A 23,997-nucleotide genomic window follows, 5' to 3' on the forward strand; every position below is an offset into this window, starting at 1 on the left:
GCTTATTTTGTTCTCTATTGTAAGTGGTTTGTGGGTGTGGAGCGCAATGTTTCCAATGCTGATCTAGTTGTAGAGTTTTGTGAGGTTTTTAGGCGATTGAGTTGGGATTTGGGTCCGCGTCAATACATATATAGGAAGGCAGAAGTCTATTTTTGAGACAATAATTGATTTAACAATTTAGATTAGCTTTGTTTTGTCGATATTTTATTTGAAAGAGGAAATGTGTTTTATTATCCCTAGAGGTTCGGCAAGGTCTTTCTTTTCTTTCAAAAGGACTGAACCTGATTTGGAGCACCATTCGTCAATACGGTTAAAGATGGTTGTTGGGTCAAAACCTAATAAGTGGATAATATTCAAATTCCGCGCTTTATGGCTATTAGCTAATGTAAAATCTGTTATGCTGATGCTGCCAACTCGTACATACGAATGAGTGGCAGAAATAGGGAGAAAATATACCACGAGAATAAGTTGAAGTTGAGGAGAACAGAACTAAGAATTCTCATTATTTTATACTCAAGAAACAGCTTTTGTTTCAACACTTTGGCGATCGTGACAGGACTTGTCCTAGTTTATTTCGGCTAATTTGTGATGGTTTTTGGTTTTTGTTCCCGCCATCTTATAACCTGCTCTAATATCGCACGCGCTTTTACGACCTTTGCCCTGCCATATTTTCCTATATTCTCGCATCGCGTTCGCTGCCGGTCTACCCAGCGTCCGCCTTATATTGTCGCTGGCACATCTGCACGCCTGCTTGGCGCAGTTTTCGTGCATACACCGTAGCTTCCGGTTACACCGCTTCCCGCTGCAGCAGTCCATGCCACTGTTAGCGGTCGATGCTGATCAACCTATATCCATCCTCCAAGTCTCGCAGTAATAGTTGGAGTCGACATCTCGGTCCTCCATCTATAGATCACCCCAGCACGGAGCACCCTCTGCTACTTAACCTCAATCGTCCCAGCACATTGATTGCACTCTCCTCTTTGGTTAACGTTTTGCACCGCTGTTCGGCGAGCAAAACTTTCCACTACATCTCGTCGGCTCGCTCGCTCTTACATACCTTTTCAAGCAAGGCATTGCCAGCTCGAAATAAAAAAAGTAAACAACCATCTAACAAAATGACTTCGCTTAGCGATCGAGTGCTCGGAAGAACCTTACGAGTATGAGTAAATAGGTGGAACCTGGTTTGAATTTATCTTCGTTTGAACTCGCTTGCTTTTTTCAATTTTGGAATCGTATTTTAAACTTGCCTTATCCACTCAGGACGCCATAGAGCAGATGGATCCAACTGAGCTGCATAGTCGTTTCGACTTAGAGGAGTTATTAATCCACGCAAAGGTTTGCGTTCAAGATCAAATTGGACCAGACGCAAACAAAATAAACGTATACAAGGTTAATATGGGGCATACGAGTGCAGTCAAGCTTCCGCGTTTAGCATTGCCAACATTTGACGGCAAGTACTGCAAGTAACAAATCAAGTCGTAGGCCACTAGCCATCAATGTTTAAGATCGAAAGGTTCAACCAGTTATAAAACTGTGTTCGAGGACCCGCCCCAGAAACGGTTCGAGCATTCCAGGTGACCGCAGACAAATACACGAAGGCTCTAGATCGCTTAAGGCAGCGCAATGACAACCAAACACTCCTTGACTTGTCGCTTTGCCAACTGCTCCTCCTTGTCACAATCTCAAGCGGAGTCTGCACAAGTTTTGGACACAATCACAAATACTCACCCGGAACCGCGTTCCGATTGTGTCATCCTGGCCACAACGCTGGTTCTGGTCAAAGATGCGTCTGGATGCTACAAAATAGGGAGAGCGCTTTTGGGATCATGTTCTCAGGTTAATTTCATATCGGAGGATTCCTTGTGGCATGTCTTATCTAGCCGACAACTTCATGGACCAATTGAAAATTGCCATCAAATCATCGTTATATGGTATGACTTCCTGGGTGGAGCGGATACGGTAGAGGAGCTACATCAATCAAGTTACAACGATTCTACAGGATGGCCAATCGGAACTTGCAAATGCCAATGCAATCAAACATTTGCAGTTGGACGATAAAATGCAAGCCAGCACGCTTGGTCTAAAATAGGACCAAGTACGGGACACGTTCATGTTTTCGTTCTCGCCAAGGGTAGAGTCAGACCACGTTACCAAGCGCACGATCTTATCCGTTGTATCGCCACTGTTTGATCCGATGGGATTAGTTACTCCCATCATCATCGTGGCAAAAATCGAGTCAGTATCCCAAGGAATCCATTCAGCTTGGATGTCCCGGCTTGCGTCGCGTACGTCTTTGGAGTCTATAGCAATACCACGATATTGCCTCCAACCGGCTATGCACATTCTTCAGATCCATGGCTTCTGTGACGCCTCTATCAGAGCGTACGAATGCTGCACTTGGATCCAATGGGCTTATCAAGGTACAGCCAATCACAGTTGCTCCCACGACGAAGCTATCTCTGCCTAAATTTGAATTGTGCGGAACACAACTGTTAACACAAATCCATCAAAAAATCATTAGAATCTTCGTGGACAGAGAGCCAACCTCGTACCTGTGGTGCGATTCTCAAAATTTTTTACATTGCAGTCGCCAACACTCAGCCACATTATCTGCCTTTGTTGGCAATCGCTTTGCTGAAATCCAAGAAATTAAGTCAGATTGTCACTGGAGACAAGTTCCTTTATAATTATTTATGTATTATGTAAAAATATAATGGACATAATTAATATTAATTGCAGATAATAAAGATAATTTAATAAAAAATAATAAAGGAGACATGTTCCAACCCACTGTAACCCGGCTTGGGACCGAGTTGAAATAATCGTTATGGTGAGGGACCTGAGTCTCTGGGCCAAGAGTGGCAATATTGGTCTAAGGTCAGTAAAGACATCCCTATCAATGATTTGATAACTGTACAACTGGAGAAAAGAAAATCAGCCTTTGCCGTACAAACGATCAGTAATCAACTGCTTGACGGGAACTATAAATCCAGTTCGTACCAGCGCTGCCTACTAGTCGTCGCCTGGATGTTCAGGTTTATTCACTGCTGTCGTAAACTCACGCCATTCCAGTCGTTCTTTGTTATCATTGAGTGCAGACGTGCCTACGACGCGACCACTACGAGGTGTTTATTTTCGAAGTGTTTTTTTATGGTGAAAAAGTAAATTCTGAACTCTAAACTACGTACTGATAGATAGCCCAAGCCCTACAGTACGTATGACATACGGACATTAGTGCGTGAGACGTGTTTTTGAGCTGCAAAGTTCATTTATATAATGCCACGCGTAACAAGCAAAAAATAATGAGCGGCGATCAAAAGAATAAGCGTAGAAGCTCTGTAAACCAAAGAAACGGTTGTTTTAGCCCGGCTCTACTGACCGCCGATAGCAAGAGAGCACGCTCTTGCTTACCCGCCCTACTCACTCCAACTCCTATATCTTGGAGCTATCCATGCCTAACCCCACCCCCACCGGCTTCCATGGAAGACGCAGCAACAACAAGAAGTGCTACAATTTCTGCAAACGCAGCAAAAGCAACAGCAACTAAATCAACGACCAATATTGCCAAATCGGTGCCAACGGTGCCGAATTTAATTTAACAAAAACCGTGAGCTCCGATTAGCAACAAGCGGTTCCGGCCATATAGACTGGAATGGATCGCTACATCCAGATTAAGCGTAAGCTCAGCCCACATAACACGGTTGGTAACAAAGCTAAGATCAACCGTGTCATATAAAGCTACGACCCAACCAACTCCAACAGATTTTCCCCGCTAGCAGCTGATGAGAATAACCAAGCAGAGCCGGAACAGGAGACTCAAAAACAGTCAAAGCTCCCACCTATTCATATAAGGGAATAACCCCTTGGTCAACAAAATTGTTGCGCTGGTCGGGGACGAACATTTTAATTTTGTTCCCCTTATTAAAGGGAAGATTTGCGAAACAAAAGTTCAAACCAAATCAAAAGAACACTTCCGAGCTGTGTCTAAATACCTGGAGGAATCAAAAAAGAACTTTTACACCTACCAACTAAAAAGCAGCAAGGGACTGCAAGTAGTACTAAAAGGAATTGAACCAGACGTCGCCCAAAAACAAAAAGCCGCAACCATTTTTTAAAGTCGAACTTGAGCCAGATAGTAAAGCCCTAAAGAAGAATGAAGTTCATCCGATCTTCAAGTTGCAGATCCTCTTGCATCGAAGAATCACCGTGGAAGAACCGCACAAACGCAACGGTCCTGTACAATGCACAAATTGCCAGGAGTTTGGGCACTCAAGGACATACTGCAGCCTTCGGTCAGTCTGTGGAGACTTCCATAATTGCGACGAGAGACAGCTACACGCCAACAAAATACACAAAATGTCTATTATAATTCAAAAAGTATTCCAGATGTATTTTTTGCCAAAGCAACAAGATCTTCTTTTGGTCCGCTAAATACCCCCACGGGAATCTCCTACGCCGAAGCTCTACGAACTGGTATGCAAAATCCACTCTCCTCTAACTCAGTAAACGCTCAGCAGGCCCCAAGGCAGCCGCAAAACAACCTGGAATCCATGATGGTGACCATGCAACAAAGTATGATGGATTTATGAAAACGACCATGCAAACGCTTGTCCAAAATCAGAATATGGTGATACAGCTGCTTGTAGCACAACAGTCGAAATAATCAATGTTCAATCTACGTACATCCACGTGGAATGCCAACGGCGTCTCACGGCATAAACTTGAACTAACACAATTTCTAAACGAAAACCACATCGACGCCATGCTACTGGTTGAAACGCACCTCACAAGCAGATACAACTTTCATATAAGAGGTTATACCTTCTACCGCACAGATCATCCAGATGGTAAAGCCCACGGCGGGACCGGCATCCTTATCAGAGAACGCATCAAACACCACTTCCACCAAAGGTTTGCAACAAATTACTTGCAAGCTACGTCCATTAAAGTGCAGTCAGGTAACGGCAACCTTTGCATTGCTGCTGTCTACTGCCCACCTCGCATGACAAAAGCATCCCACGCAATTTAATAAACGCCAAGGCCCTTCCGCACCTTTCTTCATATCACTCGCCGCTGTTGATAACCCTCCTTCACAGCCCATAAACTACGGATCGCCCCTAGGCTGACGTCGCACAGAACAAATTGGATGAAATACAAAAAGTATGTGAGTTCCCACATATATTTCAGCGGTTTTTTCAAGATAAATTGCAACAGAAAAGGTGGTAAGTTGAACTGTGTAAATTATGTGGACTTGAGGTTAAATTAACCACTCTGCCCATAGTCCTTGATCAAGACCAACCCAGAATTCCCCGGATAGTTCACCAACGCTTTGATCCAAGTTGAAAGAGCTCCAAAATAAAATAAGAAGTCTTCATCTGCTGAGTTTTTGTAAGAAACTGATTTTATTTCATTCAAACCCTAGCTTATATAGCTAACATGAGAATGTACATTGTAGATCTCAGTTTTAGACCCACGCATCGGACAGTTCCCGATCGTGAGAAATATTCTATGTGCGATAAGGGTGCACATGTCAACCCGATCGTACATATATTAAACAAACCCAGACCGCTCACAGGAGGTCATATTTCGGGTTACTTGTTACATAGGCTCAAGTGGCGGTTTCAAATAGCTATGCACACAAGTGCTAGACAGTGCACTGTGGCCGAGACTTAATCGCTAACAGATGCGTTCTTATTTATAACCGTGTTCATGTTTGAACACAAGTATTTCTGAAGTAAGTCGACACTACCATCGAATCGCTGCAGAATTACTATCCAACCGGGACCAGCGGTGAGAATATTCTCAGCTATTGCCAGCCTGTCTTCGTCCCTGATTTTAACTAATTTAATATTGGACACTTTCGAATGGTTTAGTAAAACAAATGGTGCATCTGAGCCTTGGGAATTTGTAGCATTTGAGGCAAGCTTAGTGTCCTCTTCTTCGGACTTAACCTCATATATTTCAGCGGCTTTTTCAAGAATAATTGCAACAGAATTGACCCAGATTATATACATAACTCCAGAATGCACCAACCGATTTTCACGGTTTTGCAAAAAAAAAAAAAAGTTATTTGTTTCCAAACATTTCAATTGAAAACCAGCTTTTGTCTTTAAGGTGGTAAGTTGGACTGTGTAAATTATGTGAAATTGAGGTTAAATTAACCACTTTGCCATTAAGGTAAGGTAAGGTAAGGCAAGGCGGGTAATCAGCCTACCTTGAAGAAACCCCTTATGGCAATACCACCAACGAGACAGTTTCATCTTTCAAAATAAATGTTCCTGAGGAATTCTTTGAGATACTATGCTCTGTCCAAATCTGAACAAAGTATGTGATTGTCAAGGAATTCGAAGCAAAGAAAGAGAAAAAAACCACAGTTGGAATTACTATTCCTAGGCTCTATTTGACCAATGCGCCTTCTACGTCTCCCAATTCCGTCCCAAAAAACTAACAAACTTCCTTGGTATCTCCTATCAGAATGCTAGAGGCTTACGCAGTAAGCTTCCTAAATTGTACTCTAATAGTGTCACATTTGCTTCCCAAGTGTTGTGTTTACAGAAACCTGGTTAAAGCCGGAGATTCTGAGCTCCGAAGTTTTTCAAGCTGTGTTCACACATGTTCCTACATTCCTCCATTGTCGGAATTTTCTATTTATTGAAAGCATCTTTCCGCTATTCAGTTGGTCTCTAAAAGACTTTCGAATAGGGACCACTTAGTTAGTAGTTCTTGGTGGTTTTAACATCCCAGGGGCTATTTGGTCCCTAGATAATTCCATTAACAACAACACATCACAAAAAAATGTGGTTTACCAAAGAGCAGCTCAATTAAACGGATAATTTGCCGAAGGTGGCATAACGGAGTTCGCCTGGCTTACTAGTTTTTAATAAATACGTACCAGTCAAGACAATGGTGTCTAAACCGAGGCAAAATCCTAAGTTTAACAACGAAATAAAAAACCTTATTAATCAGAGGGATGTGGAAGTGGAAGCGATACAAGACCGCTTGTTACCAAAAATATTTGGGCTGCTAAATGCGAACACTTTAAGTTCAAATTCAACACTCAGCTTACTGGTAAACAAACTCGGCGAGAATTAAGTAAAGTAGGAATAGGGAGGGGATCGTTGATCGCAATGTCGATGTTGAAGAGTTGTGTCGATCGTTTTCGCAAGTCGATGTTCCTGAAGCTACATCTAACCAGTACCTTAATAATATAATTCACTGTGATAATAGTTTTAGCTTTGTGTGTGTTGATCAGTGTGATGTCTTGGAGAGCACCCTCAAGATTAAGTCAAATGCGGAAGGCCTAGACAATGTCAATCCTAAATTTATCAAAATACTCCTCTCACATATTACACATATTTACAATTCTGCTATTACTACCTCCACATACCCCATCATCTTGGGAAATATCTAAAATAATCCCAGTGCTATTTGACTCTGACAATCACCATATTTTAAGTGCCAAATTAAAAAACCACTTTAATTTTTAATATACTGCAAGTAATAATATGCTTAATGTAATTTATAAGTGGGCAAGAAGTAATGGCTTGTGTATAAATCCTAGTAAATCAGAGTGCATAGTAATTGCCAAAAAGCCGATTGATACAATGAACATTCCAAATCTAGCTATCAATGGAACGCTGATTCAATTTGAACAGAGTGCAGGAAACTTAGGATTCACATTCAGTAACACCCTTAGCTGAAGCAAACATATATCCAAAGCTACACGGCCAACATACGGTATGCTGAGGCAGCTGTCATATTCCAAGTCATTTCTTCTGATCCAATAGCCAAGGTTATTCTACTACCAACAATGTTCTATGGAGTGGAAGTATTTGGACACTGTGACACGTGCGATATGCACAAGCTGGCAGTAGCCTTGAACTCAATTGTCCGTTATTGACTAACAAAATTCTTGACCTTAACTTGACCTCGTGGATTCGCTATAGGACTCTATTATATTTCCACAAAATTGTGATATTCCAAGAACCAACTTACTTGTTTGACAAACTCATATCTGCTACCTCAAGTAGAACGAATAATTATATATGCCCAAGATATATTGCATGTGCTCGAATAGGCAATTCTTTACTAACGCTATCCGTCTGTGGAACAATGTGCCACACAGATATACGACAATTAGAGTAGCAACTCAGTTTAAATAAATAAAAAAAAAAAAAAAATTTAACTAGAAGACATGTAGTAATACGTAATAGATAAGTTCATATGTGCTAAAATTAAGTATATATCTTTGTGACTAAGTAAGTATATTTGTGACTAGTGCTACAATTATAATTATATATACAGCCCCCCCAGCCATATTTAGTCAGGACCATTTACTCTGTACCAGTCTTCATGACTGGTAATTAGGTAGTATTGTAAGATTTGATACACTTATTCTTATTGGAGAAGATTCAATAAATAATAATACAAATAAATAATAGAATAATAAATAAAATAATAAAAAATAATAAAAAAAAAGCAAAGCCTAAAAAAAAAATCACTCAGGAATATTCATTCCTTCACTTTTGTAAACAGCGCCGGTATCGACAACATTTTCAAATAAAAAGACACTTGCATTTCTAAGGAGACAAGAAAGTGTTTCTTTCTTTTTTACTAGCTTTACCCCTCGTTAACCTTTATTTAATTTCCTCTGTCGATTATTTACCCTTCGTTTTCTTGTGTTTAGTTTTCAGTGTGAGTTTTTTGAATGTTTGGCTAGATAGAGAAGACTCATTTAACTGTAAACTGCCTTCTCGCTGCCTGTTATTTTATCTGTTTTCCTTTTTGTGTTGTATTGTTTCTGTGACAGCAGCAGCAAGGAGCACACAAAGGCGGCAAGAGCGACAAAAAAAGCGACACGTTATTTTAAATTAAACTATTTATAATTCAGTGTGTTCTGTGTTTTTTGCAGCTACCTTCTCGGACCCACATTCGAATTTACATTCACGAGAGCTGGCTGACTTTTGTCATGCTGTGCGAGTGAAACAAAAGCGTTGGAAAACCGAGCGAACGAACTTAAGGCGAAGGGGAATACAATCCCTATCCCAACCCCATCCAGTCAACGGCCCCAATCCCATCCAGATTCGTATTCATGCCCGGGCGGGCACAATGCCATGCCATTAGCGTATTGTATTTAAAGTTTTAGCCCCAACCTCTCTGTGCCAATCAAATAATTAAACTCAACTTAATTTAAAAATAATTGTTATATACGAAAACTACTTTGTTTTTTTCCACTTACCTTTAACATGCTTGCACAATTAAGCGAGCTTCGATCATTGTCTTTATTGTAAGTTGAAAAGGGACTATTATTAGATCCATACCAGGGATCATTTAGGGAATCCCCTGCGTTTCCTTCATATCCGTCTATTTCAAGTTTATAATAATCCGCCTCTGAATGTATTTTAAAATGGGAATATTGAGCATACCTGCAATAAAGAAAATTAATGTTAGCAACGGTTAGATCATTTGATGGTAAGTACAATATGCAATGGCCCTACAGTACTGAAGGTGAAGATTGGGCATGCCTGAACTAGATACCCAACAAGTTCCGGTTACATAGGTACATCCTTTTTAACCCTTTAATATACTAACACCGAGCCACCTACCACATGGGGGTAACCCTAACGTAAGTATGCGTTGAACCACCTCTCGCCCTCTAGTAATTGTCGTCGAACCCCTTGACTGAAAGGTAAACACCACAGTTCTATGGATTTTGTATTATGTATATTAAACAGAATTATTTCAACTTAAATTATAAAACAATAAACTATCTTAATATTTATATTTACAATAAGACATAGCTCGTTGGTTGCCACTTTCTCGACCCTTAGCACGTTCTACTATTGTTGAAACAAGAGCTTTATTCTTGAGTATATGGTAAATAATAAGTCGGATGGTGCTAGTTTAATTGTATAACTTTAATGATAATTCGTATCAGTTCTCCTCAACTTCAACTTTTCTAAAGGCGTTACAACTTCAAGTCCTTTTTTCACACAATTTTTTTTATTCGATCGAACGAGTTGGCAGCGTCCTTATAACAGATGTTATGTTAGCTAACAGCCATAAGGTGCGGACTTTGAATATAATCAAATCTACTACATACCGACCCCTTGAAAGTATGCGATTAACTTTCAAGAGACAGGTGATAAGGCGAGTTTCCGAATAGGACGGCGGATGCTTCCGTAGCGTACGTTGGCTACACGCACGATGTTGTCCGATCCGGCGATGGTGCTAACTACGCGCCCAAGAAGCCTCCTTTGTGGGGGAAGATTATCCTCATGAACGATAACCATGTCGTTGACAGTTAGATTTGGTGCAGTCTTCGTCCAGGTTGTGCGAACTTGGAGAATGTTTATGTATTCGTGGCTCCAGCGATACCAGATGTGGTGCTTTATTGCGCTGACCTTCTTCCATCGATCCAACTTTTCCAGATTTTCGTCGATTGGTGGAGCTTCTGGAAGAGCTCGGAGTGCGTCACCCAATAAGAAGTGACCAGGCGTGAGAGCGGCCAGGTCGTTTGGGTCGGTTGATAGCGGCGTTAATGGGCGAGAGTTCAAGATCGCCTCGACGTCTGCAGCTGCTGTGGCTAGCTCCTCGAAGGTTAATCTGGTGTCTCGAAGAGTGCGATTGAGTAGTCCCTTGACGCTTTTTGCGGCAGCCTCCCATATGCCCCCGAAATGTGGAGCCCTGGGCGGAATAAAATGAAAGTTAATGAATTCATTGCGACAAAAATTATGGATCGATTCAGCCGTTTCTTTCTTGAAGAGAAACTGCTTCAAAGCTTCTAGTTTGTTGTTAGCTCATGCTAGTAGCGTTGCCACAAAAAATGTCCGAAGGCAGCCCGCGTTTGGCAATGAAGCGCTTGAGTGATGCAATGAAGCTATCCGTCGTGAGATCTGAGACCACTTCGACATGTATGGCTTTTGTGGCAAAGCAAACGAAGACGGCTAGGTATGCGTTGGTGGGCGGCTTACCCCGGATGCGCAAATAGACGTTGATTGGTCCGCAAAAGTCTATTCCGCATCTTGAGAATGGCCGAGACGGTGTGATGCGCTCCTTGGGCAGTTGCCCCATAAGCTGCTTTTCGAGAGGAGTTGGTCGGTAGCGGCGACAATGTATGCATGAGCGAACGACTTGTCGCACTAAGTCTCTTGCGTTCACTATCCAAAACTGTCGTCGAATTAAGGGCGACAAGAGTCCTTGGTCCCGCGTGATAGTTTTGGAGGTGCAGACGGCGAACGAACTGTGAGACAAAGGGATCCTTAGCTGCGAGCAGGACAGGATGCCTTTGAGCCTCTGGGTAGTCTGCTGACTTGAAGAAAGAGACTAAGGTTTTTAAGGTTAGTGCGAATCGGCTGGCCCTTCAGGACCGATGATATCTCTTGAGCGAAGTGATTGGTTTGGATATTCTAGACGATGCAATGTAGCGCCCGCTGCAATTCCGTTGGGGTTGGCGATGGAGACTGGGACGGCGTGAGGTTACAACAGCGCTGAATAAACCTGAACATCCAGGCGACCACTAATAGGCAGCGCTGATACGAACTGTATTTGTAGACTCCTTCAAGCAGTTGATTACTGGTAGTCTGTACGGCAAAGGCTGATTTTCTTTTCTCCAGTTGCACAGTTTCCAGATGAATGTCAATTATGTCTTTATTGTCCCTAGGCCAATATTGGCTCCTCTTGGCGTAGAAACTCAGGTCCCTCGAACCATATCGATTGTTCCAACTCGGCGATAGTGCAGCCTCTGGACAGGATGTCTGCCGGTTGCAGTGCGTTGGAACATGTCTCCAGTGACAATCTGACGTCATTTCTTGAATTTCAGCAATTCGATTGCCGACAAAGGTAGATAATGAGGCTGAGTGCTGGCGATTCCAATGTAGAACGATTTGAGAGTCGCACCATAAGTACGAGGTTGGATCTCTATCTGCGAAAATTCGAATGATTTTCTGATGAAGTTGTGCTAGCAGATGTGCTCCGCACAGTTCTAATTTAGGTAGAGATAGCTTCTTGGTGGGAGCATCTCTAGACTTGGATGTGATAAGCTGTACCTTGGTTAGCCCATCTGATCCAAGTGTGCGAGCGTAGATGCAGCATTCGTACGCTCTGATAGAGGCGTCACAGAAGCCATGGATCTGAATAGTGTGTATAGCCGGCTGGAGGCAATATCGTGGTATTGCTATAGACTCCAACGACGTAAGCGACGAAAGAAGGGACATCCAAGCTGTATGGAGTCCTTGAGGTACTGACGTATCCTGGGTAGCTTTAGTAGCCACAGCTCCTGCAGGATGATTTTTGCCTCGATGATGATGGTAGAAAGTTATCCCATCGGATCGAACAGTACGATGCAACGGACAAGATCGTGCGTTTGGTAACGTGGTCTGACTCTGCTCTTGGCGAAAACGAAAACATGGAGGTGTCCCGTACTTGGTCCCATTTTAGGCCAATCGTGCTGGTTAAGATCTCGTCGTCCAGCTGGAAATGTTTTACAGTGATTTGAATGCCATTTTGCAAGTTAGATTGGCCATCCTGTAGAATGGTTGTAACTTGATTGATGTAGCTCCTCTACCGTATCCGCTCCACCCAGGAAGTCATCAACATAGAACGACGATTTGATGGCTTCAGCCCTAATTTTCAATATGTCCATGATGTGGTCGGCTAGATATGACATGCTGCGTATTCAATTCGAAGGCGCTTAAGGGTTGCGATGTCGAAGATCTCCAAAGGATGTATTGAAATCTGCGATCCTGAGCTGACACGTTGGCGGAACATCTTGACTACATCAGCAGGGATTGCATAGCAATGTATACAAAAACGAAGAAGCAATGTATAAAGATCTGGCTGAATGGTCAGTCTGACCATTAAAAGATCGTTCAGCGATTTCTGGGAAGTTGTGCTATTTGACTTGAGCACGCAGTGGTGCGGAATATAATAATGCGGAGTGTTTAACTGCGGGTGACTCACGAGACTCATGTGTCCCAGGTCTTGAAACTCCTGCATAAACTGGTCATTTTTGGCCCATACCTCGGACCGTTTGCCTAGGCTGCGTTCGAGCGATAAAAATCTCCTCCTCGCGATGTCGAAAGAGGCTCCGAGAACGGTAGGTGCATCCTTAAATGGGAGTCGTACTTCCAATCGACCATCTGAGTTTTCTGGAGTACGGGCAGATCCTTTTTATAATTTAACTTGGCCGACTGCCAAGATGTCGAAGAAGGTTTCCGTGCCTAAAAGCAATTCGATGCGACGAGACTTGTCGAAGTTTTCGTCGGCTAGCAATGAGTGCTGCGGGAGATTCGACGAGGAAATGTCAATTTCCGAATCTGGATGATAGGCGATGTGTGATGTCAAAAAATTAAGAAGTAGCTCGAATTCGTTGTGCCTCGACTTGATATTGGTGGTTGTATTTTTTATTTTTTTTTAATTGTTTATTGAAGGAAAAAAAGGTCCCACAGTTATCGGGGCGGTTGCTCGCGCGGTACGGCCGCGAAGCAATGCTTCGCGCGGGCGCTGATCCCGACCTTTGATGCCTCGAGGTACCTGCGTCGCTCCTCTGTTTGGAGCACCGTCATTGCCTTCGCTGCGAAGTCCGACACGGACTGTTTTCCGCTGAGATGGTGTTGCTCAGCCTGGCCTCCAGTATTCCTCGCTCACCGGCAAATCTCGCAAAGTTAAAAACAGTGTGTTCTGCCGTCACCTCCAGCTATCCTCGGCAGTGCGTGCAGGAGTCGTCTTCCTCGTGGCCGAATCTCCGCAAATAGCTCGGGAAACAGCCGTTGCCGCTGAGAATCTGGGTCAGGTGGAAGTTTACCTGACCGTGCTTCCTCTTCAGCCAGCAATCCAACCTTGAACGCTGACTCCCACCGCGTTCGCCACGCTGCCAAAGTGGCATCTTTCGCCGCTAAGCGTAACATCTGTTTCTCACGAGGTGTCAGCGATCTGCCGTTAGTCTGGCCGTGGATACTGGCCCTCTCTGCTGCTAGCAGGTCCAGCGGTGGAGTCCTAAAGGCGCTACAGATGCCTTGTGCCGCGAGGCGATGAGTCAAGCAGTCCGCGACTATAAGCTGGGGTCGCAAGCGCATGCCCCCATACTGATGCTACATAAAGCATGCTGGCTCTTGCTACACTGGACAATAGCAGCCTACTCTCCTGCTTCGGGCCCCTATGGTTCAGCATCAATCTGCTGACTGCTCTCACCACTGTAGTGGCCTTTGGGCTCGCATACCCTAGGTGCTCGCGAAAGGATAGCCTCGTATCGATCATTACGCCAAGGTATTTTATGGCTCTGGAGGATTTGATCGAGGCCCCGCACACTCGGATGGTTGCGACCTCCAGCTTCTTCCGGCTACTCACCAATACGGCTTCCGTTTTTTGCGGCGCTAGTTGTAAACGAACACTAGACAGCCACGAGTGTATGCGGCTGATGCTCCTGTCGCACAACTCTTCGGCTCCTGAGAGTTCGACTACGACTACGGCTATGTCGTCCGCGAATCCCACCATCTCGGTCCGGCCTGGGAGCGGGAGGCGCACTATTAGGCAGTATTCCTTCGCGCCTCCTTCTCACCGTTGTCCCGCAATGGCGGTTTTTGCGATGCCCACCACTGTGGAGATGGCATCAACCGTCGACGTGGCCTTCCTAAATACGAACTGGGAGTCGGATAGGTCGCCGGCCGCGGCAATGGCCTTCTCAAGCCTGGTTCGGATCAGTTGCTCCAGCAACATGCCAGCCCCAGCAATCAGGCAGATTGGTCTGTAGGCGGAAAGGTCTTCTGGCGGCATTCCTGGTTTCGGAAGCAGGACCAGCCTCTGAACCTTCGATCTCCTAGGAAATGTTCCTTCTCTAAGGCACTTCCCGTAGAGCTCCGCGAATATGTCCGGGCGAAGCGAAAGAGCAAGTCTCAGGGCTCTATTGGGAACGAGGTCGGGGCTTTCGCCTGTCTGATTCTCGTCGCCGCTGCCAGGATTTTCGTCTCCAGGACTGGCTCGAATCCTTCCAGAGAGTGCATAGCAATGTCCAGCGGGGCTCTGAGGTTATCCGCCTTCGGAAACAGGTGCTCGACTATCCTGTCGGTGTTCGTCATAAGGGGCGCCCTGTTTTGCCCAGGCAATCCTCCGCCCAGCACACTCCCAATCTGCTCCTTCAGAGCAGTGAGGGAAGTTCCAGAGGACTTTCCGCTTGAGGTTGTGGCAAGAGAGTTTCGGACGACCCGGGTGAGGGCCGATGAAGCAGAGTGTGATGCGCGAACGCACAGGAGCGGCATCTCTATGTCGACGGGCAGTTGGCGGCAAGATGACCCTTGCCGAGAAAATTAATGAATAGCTTGTGACATTTTACAGCATTGAGGCGATTTTCTAGGACGAGATTAATTAGTTCTGGGCATCTAAAGGCCTTGTGGTCTGTATTTGAACAGATGTTACAAGTTTGTGTTGTACAATTGATGGAGAGACTTGCCTGGTTCCTCTGCGAGCGGGATCTACGACTTGATTAAACGACGAGATAATGTTTTGGTACTCGCAGTACTTGCCGTCAAATGTTGGCAACGCTAAGCGAGGAAACTTGACTGCAGTTGTATGCCCAAAATTAACCGTAGATTCGTTTACGCCTGTGCTGTTTGCTTCTGGTCCAAGCTGTTCTTAAACGCAAAACTTAGCGTGCATGAACCACTCCTCTAAATCGAAACGAGTGCTGCAACGCAGCTCAGCTGGATTCATCCGCTCTATGGCCGCGCGCAGACTGGCGGCGGAAAGCGGAGCTGACGGCTGAGCTTATCAGAGAGCTGAGCTTTTTGCTGCCGCGCACACCGAAAGCTGAAGCGGACGCTGAATTGTTAAGAGAAATTATTTGTTTTTCAAGCAATATGTCATAAAAAAACCTTTTTTTAATTCTTTAATATTTACAAAATATCTTAGTTAATGCGATAGCCTATTTATTTAGATAACCATTTCATTTAAATTTTCGAAATCATCCCACCCAGTTCGCCAGAATATGGTTGACAAAGTACGTTTTTTTAGTGTACTTCGGCACCCTGTATCTCGGAAAGTTCATGACATTTTTATTTTAAGAAATATTAATAATAATAATAATATAATAATAATAATATTAAAAATTCTTCATACTTTTCTTAATAACTGGTAAAAAATTGAAATTTCCATGACTTAAGCGCTCATCAGGGCAATTTTTTAAAGAATAGTCTAAAAAATCAACTCGCGTCAGCTGCTGAAAAAATCAAACATGTTTGTTGATCAAACAGACCGGACCGGAGCTGAAAGCTGATAAGCTCAGCTCCGCTCTCAGTATGCGCGCTCTCATACAACCAGTACGTTTGTTTCAGAGAGCGGATAAGCTCGCTTATAAGCTGAGCCGTCAGCTCCGCTTTCCGCTGCCAGAGTGCGCGCGGCCTATGGCCTCCTGCGTGGATAAAGCGAGTTTAAAATACGATTCCAAAATCGACAAACGGCAAGCAAGTTCCAACGGAGATAAGTTGAAGTCAGGTTCCACTGATTTGCTCAGACGCGTAAGGTTCTTCCTGAGATTTAAGTTGCTTCAGCAAAGACATTTTGGAAATGGTTGTTTACTATATTTAATTTCGGGTTGGCAATGCCTTGCTTGACAAGGTATGTGTGAGCGAGCGAGACGACAAGATGTAGTGGAAAGTTTTGCTCGCCGAGCAGCGGTGCAAACGATGGCCAAAGAGGACAATGCAAAAAAATGTGCTGTTTCTTTTTCACACTATTTCATATTCTCGTTGCCACTCATTCGATCGTACGAGTTGGCAGCTACTACTTTGGTTTTGACCCAACAACTATATTTTACATATGCATACCAATAGACTATAGCGCCATCTGCTAGGGGTGCAGATGAGAAGCCCTAGTAAACAATTTTTTATAAAAATTTCTATAATTATTCCAGATTCGGTATTGAAATAACTAAAGAATCCCAAATATTCTTAATTCAATTTCAATTCTCAAAATATAATCCAGCAATCCAGTTGCCAGTTAAAGGTGCATGGGATGGGGCCAAGCTGGAGGTGGTGCACCGGAACTAATCCCATCCATTCCAAAGGCGAAGGTACTCTCCATCATCGCAATCCAAGGGGAACGCTGAGGCTGCTGCAGCGTCAAAATCCGGACGTACCAACAGCGGATTGGAAGGTTTTGCACGTTGTGACCCCATCACCCAAGGAGGGGGGCCAAAGTGCACACCTCCAGATAAACAAGGAGGCAGAGGACATCCTCTAAGATGGCGTAGGGCATGGGTAACTTATACCTGCACCTCAAAAAGCGCCAAGAGTTAAGGACGGTCACACCCTAAAGGCAGGCGTGTTGGAGAAGGAGCTTGCTCTGGAAACCATAGTGGATGCCGCCCAGGGAATGACCCTGGATGAGTCCGACGAAGAAGAGGACGGTGACCTGACTGTAGTAGTCAGCCTGTCAACCCATGACACTCAGGGTGCTGCAGCTCAAATTTCATAAGAGTAAGGTCGCGTCGGCGGAAATTTTCATTGCAATAGAGCAAGGCTCTGCCGACATAGCTTTGGTCCAGGAGCCATAGATCGCCTCAAGCAACGCCAGCCCCGGATTAAAGTCCGCAAATTTCAATTTGCTCTATTCACCATCGTTTAGTAGGAACAGAATCCACGTACTTGTCGGCTACCCTAGTGGAACAAGGACCTTCACTCCGACGAATCAAACTTAAAGAATTGTTCATAATCGCCAAGCAGGCGAAAGATGATATCATCATATCATCAATAAGGAATACAAAGTCCTCTACTGGAATTCATTGGGCTATAGACTTTTGCGGTGATAAAAGCATCGTGACTAGATGGAAGGCAACCAAAGAAGTGATCACCCCATGGCTCTACGCGATATATACAGTTTGTCTAATCACGGGCTATATCCGTATCAAATGGATTCGAATGGATCTCGAATTGTCTTCTTGCCCAAAGCAGGAAAGTGCAGCCACGTGAGCCCTAGGGATTACAGACCGATAAGCCTCACCTCATTTCTACTTACAACGCTGGAAAAACTGCTGGACCTATACATCAGGAACGATATAGGGAGACTACTGTCGACCAACCAGCATGCCTACACAAACGGGAAATCAGAAGAGAGGGCACTACATACGTTGGAAGCCACCATTAGTAGCCACACAATAAAGAGTATGCTCTCGGAGTGTTTTCGGTCATATCCAAGGCATTCAACACACAGACGCAATAATGGACCTCCTAGAAGCAAGTAACACGCGCCCCGCTATCAACTTGTGGATAAAAAATCTTCTCAGATCAGATTAGAGCACAGCTTCCATGATGAGAGGAGCGCACAGAGGCACGCGTCAAGGGATCCTATCGCGCCTCCTATGGAATCTGGTGGTAGACCACCTAGTCACGAGATTCGAGAGGAAAACACCAAAGATAACAGCTTATGCGGATGACATGAGCATAATTACCAAGGGAGTCTGTCCATCGACTTTCAGCTCGATCATGGAAACAACGCTCAGGGAGATATGTGAGTAGGCGAAAAAGGTAGGACTCAGTATCAATGCGGATAAGACGGACCTCACGAGAGTTATCTTCACGAAGAGATACAAGGTGCAACAATGTATCCCCCTAAAAACACAGGTCAAATACCTCGGCATTGTACTTGACAGCAAGCTGGCATGAAAGACCTAAGTACTAGAGAGGGTAATAAGGGCCACCATAGCGCTATATCCATCCAAGAAGATGCTCAGCAGCACATGGGGCCTCTCACCCGCTCTAATGCACTGGGTCTCCACATCGGTGGTGCGTCCGACTCTGCTAAATGGAGACTTTGGCTGCGAGCACACTGCCGGCGGAAAGCGAAGCTGACGGCTGAAACAAACACAATACTTGTACTCTGAAACAAACACAATACTTGCGCGCACAATGAAAGTGGAGCTGAACTTAGAAATTTGCACTGAAATTATCAGCTCTCTCATCAGCTCCGCTCTCACCTTCGCTTTCCGCCGCCAGTATGCGCCCGGCCTTTGTGTCGTGGCAAGCCATAGAGATGAAAACGTATAATAAGTTTATGAAAAGAACCCAGCGGGTTCTTGATATCAGGGGCCCCACCAAAGCACTCGAAACCATAATCGGTATCTATCCCCTAACCCTAACCAGGAACAGCCTGGTTGCCTCAGGAAATTAGTAGCTACAATGATTCGGACACAGTTCAATTTGTGGAGACATGATACCCAGAACGTGACCGGAGGTAAATACAACAGTTAGGCTCAATACCTCAAAATATACCCCGACGGCTCCAAGAGGGATGGAAGGCGGGCTTATACTGTTCACACCCTGAAATGAGGCTGTGGTATAAGCTACCTAGCCACTGCAGTATATTCCAGGCGGAAGTATTCGCCATCGGGAAAGAAGCAGAGCTTGCTGAAAACCCCAAATAAATTAGAAGTCTTCATATGCTGAGTTTTTGTAAGAAACTGATTTTATTCCATTCAAACCCTAGCTTATATAGCTAACATGAGAATGTACATTGTAGATCTTAGTTCTAGACCCACGCATCGGACAGTTCCCGATCGTGAGAAATATACGATAAGGGTGCAAACAGTCACCCCGAAAGAACATATCTTAAACAAACCCAGACCGCTCGCAGGAGGTCATATTTCGGGATACTTGTTACATAGGCTCAAGTGGCGGTTGTATTAATAGATAGATATGGTGCTAGGCCGTGCTCTGCTGCTGGGACTTTATCGCTAACAGATGCATCTTATCTAAAACCGTGTTCATGTTTGAACATTCTGCCAAGGGCCAGCAAGATTCGGGGTACATTTAAATTAGTTGCAATTAAAATTAAGTGGACTGTATGTATTTTATTTCATTCGATATAATTAATTTTGCAACTAATATTTTACAAAGCCCTCCGTATCATGGCTTAATACATGTACAATTTTATTTCTTTTTAACTTTTAATTTTTAATTCATCAAAATTTGTTTATCCGCTTGTATTTCTTTTTTCTATTATTTTTGAATTTCCTTTATATTAAACAATTGGTATTGAAACTGACTTTATGACTTTAACTCCAGCTTTAAAAATACCTCCGAAGTGAGGTCCTGCCGGGGGAATATTGCATTAAGCAACTCCTGATCCTTTTTTTTTTTTTAACCAAAAAATTATTATATTAAAAAAAGAATTTTAATTAAGTCGACTTAGCTGCTGCTTTTTCCGCTTCTGCCGCGCCGCCGTCGTCTTTAATTTTGATGTTGTTGTTTTTGCTGCTGCTGTCGTCGCTGCCGCCGTTGTTGTTGCAGGATGATTTCCTGCTGCCGCCTGTATCTGTATCGTCGCTGCGGCCGTCGTTGTTGTTGCAGACTTATTTGTAGTTGCTGCCGTGAGGTCGTCCCTCCTTCTCCTTTTCTCCGTCAAGGGCTGGGTAACGTCCACACAATATCTTAGTCGATTTCTCGACCCCAGAAAATTATTTTATTCTTATTTTCTGGTTGCCATATCTGGCATTTACAAAAAAACCAACCAATGGAGTTGGAAAAAAATATTAATAAGGACTCTTATTGTCCTTTAATTTTAAAAAACCAACCAATGGAGTTGGAAAAAATTTTTTTTGTTTAAAAACAAAAGGGACTCTTTTTTGACCTTTTGAATTATCGATTTCACGACCACAAAAACTTTTTTATTATTGTGTTTTTTTTTTTTTAAATTTTATCACGATAGGTTTTTTTTTTCACTACCGCGACTTTTCGATGTTTTGGGCCTCGAAAAAACGCCCACAATAAATATTTGTTATATTTATTTTTTAATTTTGTCGATTCCTCGACCACTTTTTTTTTTTTTTTAAACAAGAAGGACTCTTTTTTTATCCTTTTGCATATATATATGGTATATGTTGGCCATTTCAAATACCATAACATAATTTTATGCACTTTTTACTTTTTCTTTAAGCACATTTTCTACTGATATTATTGGCTCCAGCACGCCTTACCATTTCTTCCATGGTATTACAGCAACCTAAATGGTGCTTCAATTTAAAACATAAAAGACTCTTTTGTGTCTTTTTGTTTTTATTTTATACTCTGTTCCTTACCACGGGTGGGGGGAAACAAGAGATAATTATTTTTGCAGCCTTAATATTTTAAGGTGCTGGTTTAAAACTCTGAACCTCTTACCACAGGGGGGAAAGTTGCAGAGCGGTCGAAGGACCAAAATGAAAGACCGCCCGAATTAGAGGACGTCTTCATACGGAGTTATTGTTACAAACTGATTTTATTCCATTCAAACCCTAGCTTATATAGCTAACATGAGAATGTACATTGTAGATCTTAGTTCTAGACCCACGCATCGGACAGTTCCCGATCGTGAGAAATATACGATAAGGGTGCAAACAGTCACCCCGAAAGAACATATCTTAAACAAACCCAGACCGCTCGCAGGAGGTCATATTTCGGGATACTTGTTACATAGGCTCAAGTGGCGGTTGTATTAATAGATAGATATGGTGCTAGGCCGTACTCTGCTGCTGGGACTTTATCGCTAACAGATGCTTCTTATCTAAAACCGTGTTCATGTTTGAACACTTGCGCAGACCATAAACTTTCCACATGAGGCGGTCAATTTGTTCTTAGACAGTCAAGCGGCTATAAGATCCATGATAATCATCGGCGGTAATTTCTAAAAATGTACTGCCAAGCAGGGAGTCACTAGATAGCCTGAGCCCGACTAAGTCAGTGAGGATCTACTGGGTTTATAGCCACCAAGGTATAGACAGTAACAAGACCGCGGACGGATTTTCAAAGGAAGGCGTCGGACTGGCGAGTGAAAAAGCTGAAAACGTTCCTCTCTCTCTAGGAACGATTCAAAGCGAGCTAAAGAGACGGGCTGACGGAAGCGCAAAAATCAGGTGGAGGAGTAATTCCGCAACCTGCAGAATATCAAAAATCATGTGCAAAGAGCACAACGAGAAACTCACCCACTACGTGCTGCATCTTCCGCGGAAGGACTGCAGAATGTTAGTGGGTATTCTTACAGGTCACTGCCTGCTGCACATGCAGTCAAGCTGGGTATTACCGACAACGTCAAATGCCGGAAATGTGATGAATCCGAGGCAATCGAAACCTTGGAGCATCTCATTTGCAAATGTCCGGCCCTAACGAGGGCAAGAATGAGATACCTACACAGAAAAAATGGTAGAACGAAAAAATCAAGAATATTTTTCTTGATTTTTTCGATGTGGTGGATTAAAATTTTTAAGTACGATTCGGGGTTAGACAGTCGAGTTAATCCCGTTTCGGGATTAAATGACAAATTAAGCCTAAAAATTCTTGAATCAATCGCGTTTCGGGATTAAACTGACAAAATGAGCGTAAGAATTCTTGAATTGATCTCATTTTGGGATTATAGAGGCATAATAAGCCCAAACATTCTTGAATTAAGCCTAAATATTCTTAAAAATTTGGTGAGAGCAGCAAATCTATTTTTAGCTCAGAGAGAGAGATAACATTTTTGCTCTTTCCCTGAAACTGTATGTATTCGCGTTCCCGACATTAACTTTTGATTTGACTCAGTGGCCCAGTTGGTAAGCGGACGGTCTGTGATTTCTGAGACATGGGTTCGAATCCCGACCGGGAGAACTAGGAAAAGTAAGTTTAAGTGGCTTTTAATATAAGATTTATACATTAATATAATTAATTTAATAACCATTTGTAGCTTTATAATTACAGATTTAAATAAAAACTTCTTTCACTTCTCACTAAGAACTTTAGAGGGATTAAATCAAGGATTTTTGGGATTAAAATAATTAAGAATTTCGGGGACTAAATCGAGAAAAAAAAATTTTTTTTTTTAATTTAAAAATTTAAATTTAAATTTTAATTTAAAAATTTAAATTTTAATTTTAATTTAAAAATTTAAATTTAAATTTTTAAAATTAAAAAATTTAAAAAAAAAAATTTAAATTTAAATTTTTAAATTAAAAAAAAAATTAAATTTTAATTTTAATTTAAAAATTTAACTTTAAATTTTTAAATTAAAATTTAAATTTAAATTTTTAAATTAAAATTTAAGAATGTTTGAGATTAAATTAAGAAAAATTGGGATTGAAATTTTTAAGGTTAGCGGGATTGAATCAAGAATTTTCGAGATTGAAAAAATTAAGTATGTTCGTTCTTATATTAAGAAAATCCGACCTTAGCTCGAAATCATGCCCACTTGGGATTGATTTTGGCGACTTTATCCCGGATTTTTTTTTCTGTGTAGGCTCTCCAGTTCTGGCATCGCTAGAAGGTGCCTCCAGGAGGAAGCCAGGCGAACTCCTTGCCTTGGCGAAAAACACCTTGATATTCAAGGATCTCGAAACCCGCATAAATAGTCTCTAGGTCCATCCAGGAATTTCCACGGATATCTATGGGCCATATTGGCCTATGTGTGACCCCTTGAGGGCCGTCCGGACTAACCTAACCTACCTATCACAAAGATCCGCTATTAACTTTGCAGTCTTGGAATTTTTCGAAGGGAGTCTATTTGCGGGGCAGAAAGGCAAGTCTACCTCTAAAATGTATCCATACTCACTATTTTCAGGAATAGAATCAATATTAAATAATTCTATTTCTGAAGGTTCCAGCCATAGGGGAGTGGTTCAGACATTGCCCATCCATATAAATTGTTCGCGTCCACATACATCAAATATTCCGATTCCTTAGTTGGATCGAAATCTTCGAGGTATTTGTGGTTCGCCTTTGTATATCGATGGCTACTTTGAACTAAACCCCCCCGAATTCCACTTTGAATATATAAAATCATATATATATCCGATATTAACTCGATCAATTCGATGCAAGCTAAGAAATCATTGCCGCACTGACTGACAGCCACAGCAAGGGATCCACCACGTGTGCAAGCCAGCAGACCACACCCACGCTGGCTAGCATGAACTCTAGCGATGCGCCCGGGTCAAAGCAAAACCCAGACCTAAGAACATAGAAGTCAAAGCATACGACCCATCCGGATCGGATCGGATCGGAT

The 23,997-nt window shown here is 42.9% G+C and overlaps 1 protein-coding gene across 2 annotated transcripts in view; it reads right to left on the reverse strand.

Annotated features, from left to right (window-relative positions):
- Positions 1-23,997, reverse strand: part of LOC108076447 (fibrinogen-like protein 1) — a 181,548-nt gene that overhangs the window by 24,435 nt on the left and 133,116 nt on the right. For both annotated transcript variants that reach the window (XM_041776515.2, XM_041776518.2), the window contains one exon: positions 9,239-9,425. In XM_041776515.2, the coding sequence (XP_041632449.1) occupies positions 9,239-9,425 (187 nt within the window). The remainder of the gene's footprint in view (positions 1-9,238; positions 9,426-23,997) is intronic.

The sequence above is a fragment of the Drosophila kikkawai genome, chromosome 2L (assembly GCF_030179895.1).
Source record: "Drosophila kikkawai strain 14028-0561.14 chromosome 2L, DkikHiC1v2, whole genome shotgun sequence".
NCBI lineage: Eukaryota > Metazoa > Arthropoda > Insecta > Diptera > Drosophilidae > Drosophila > Drosophila kikkawai.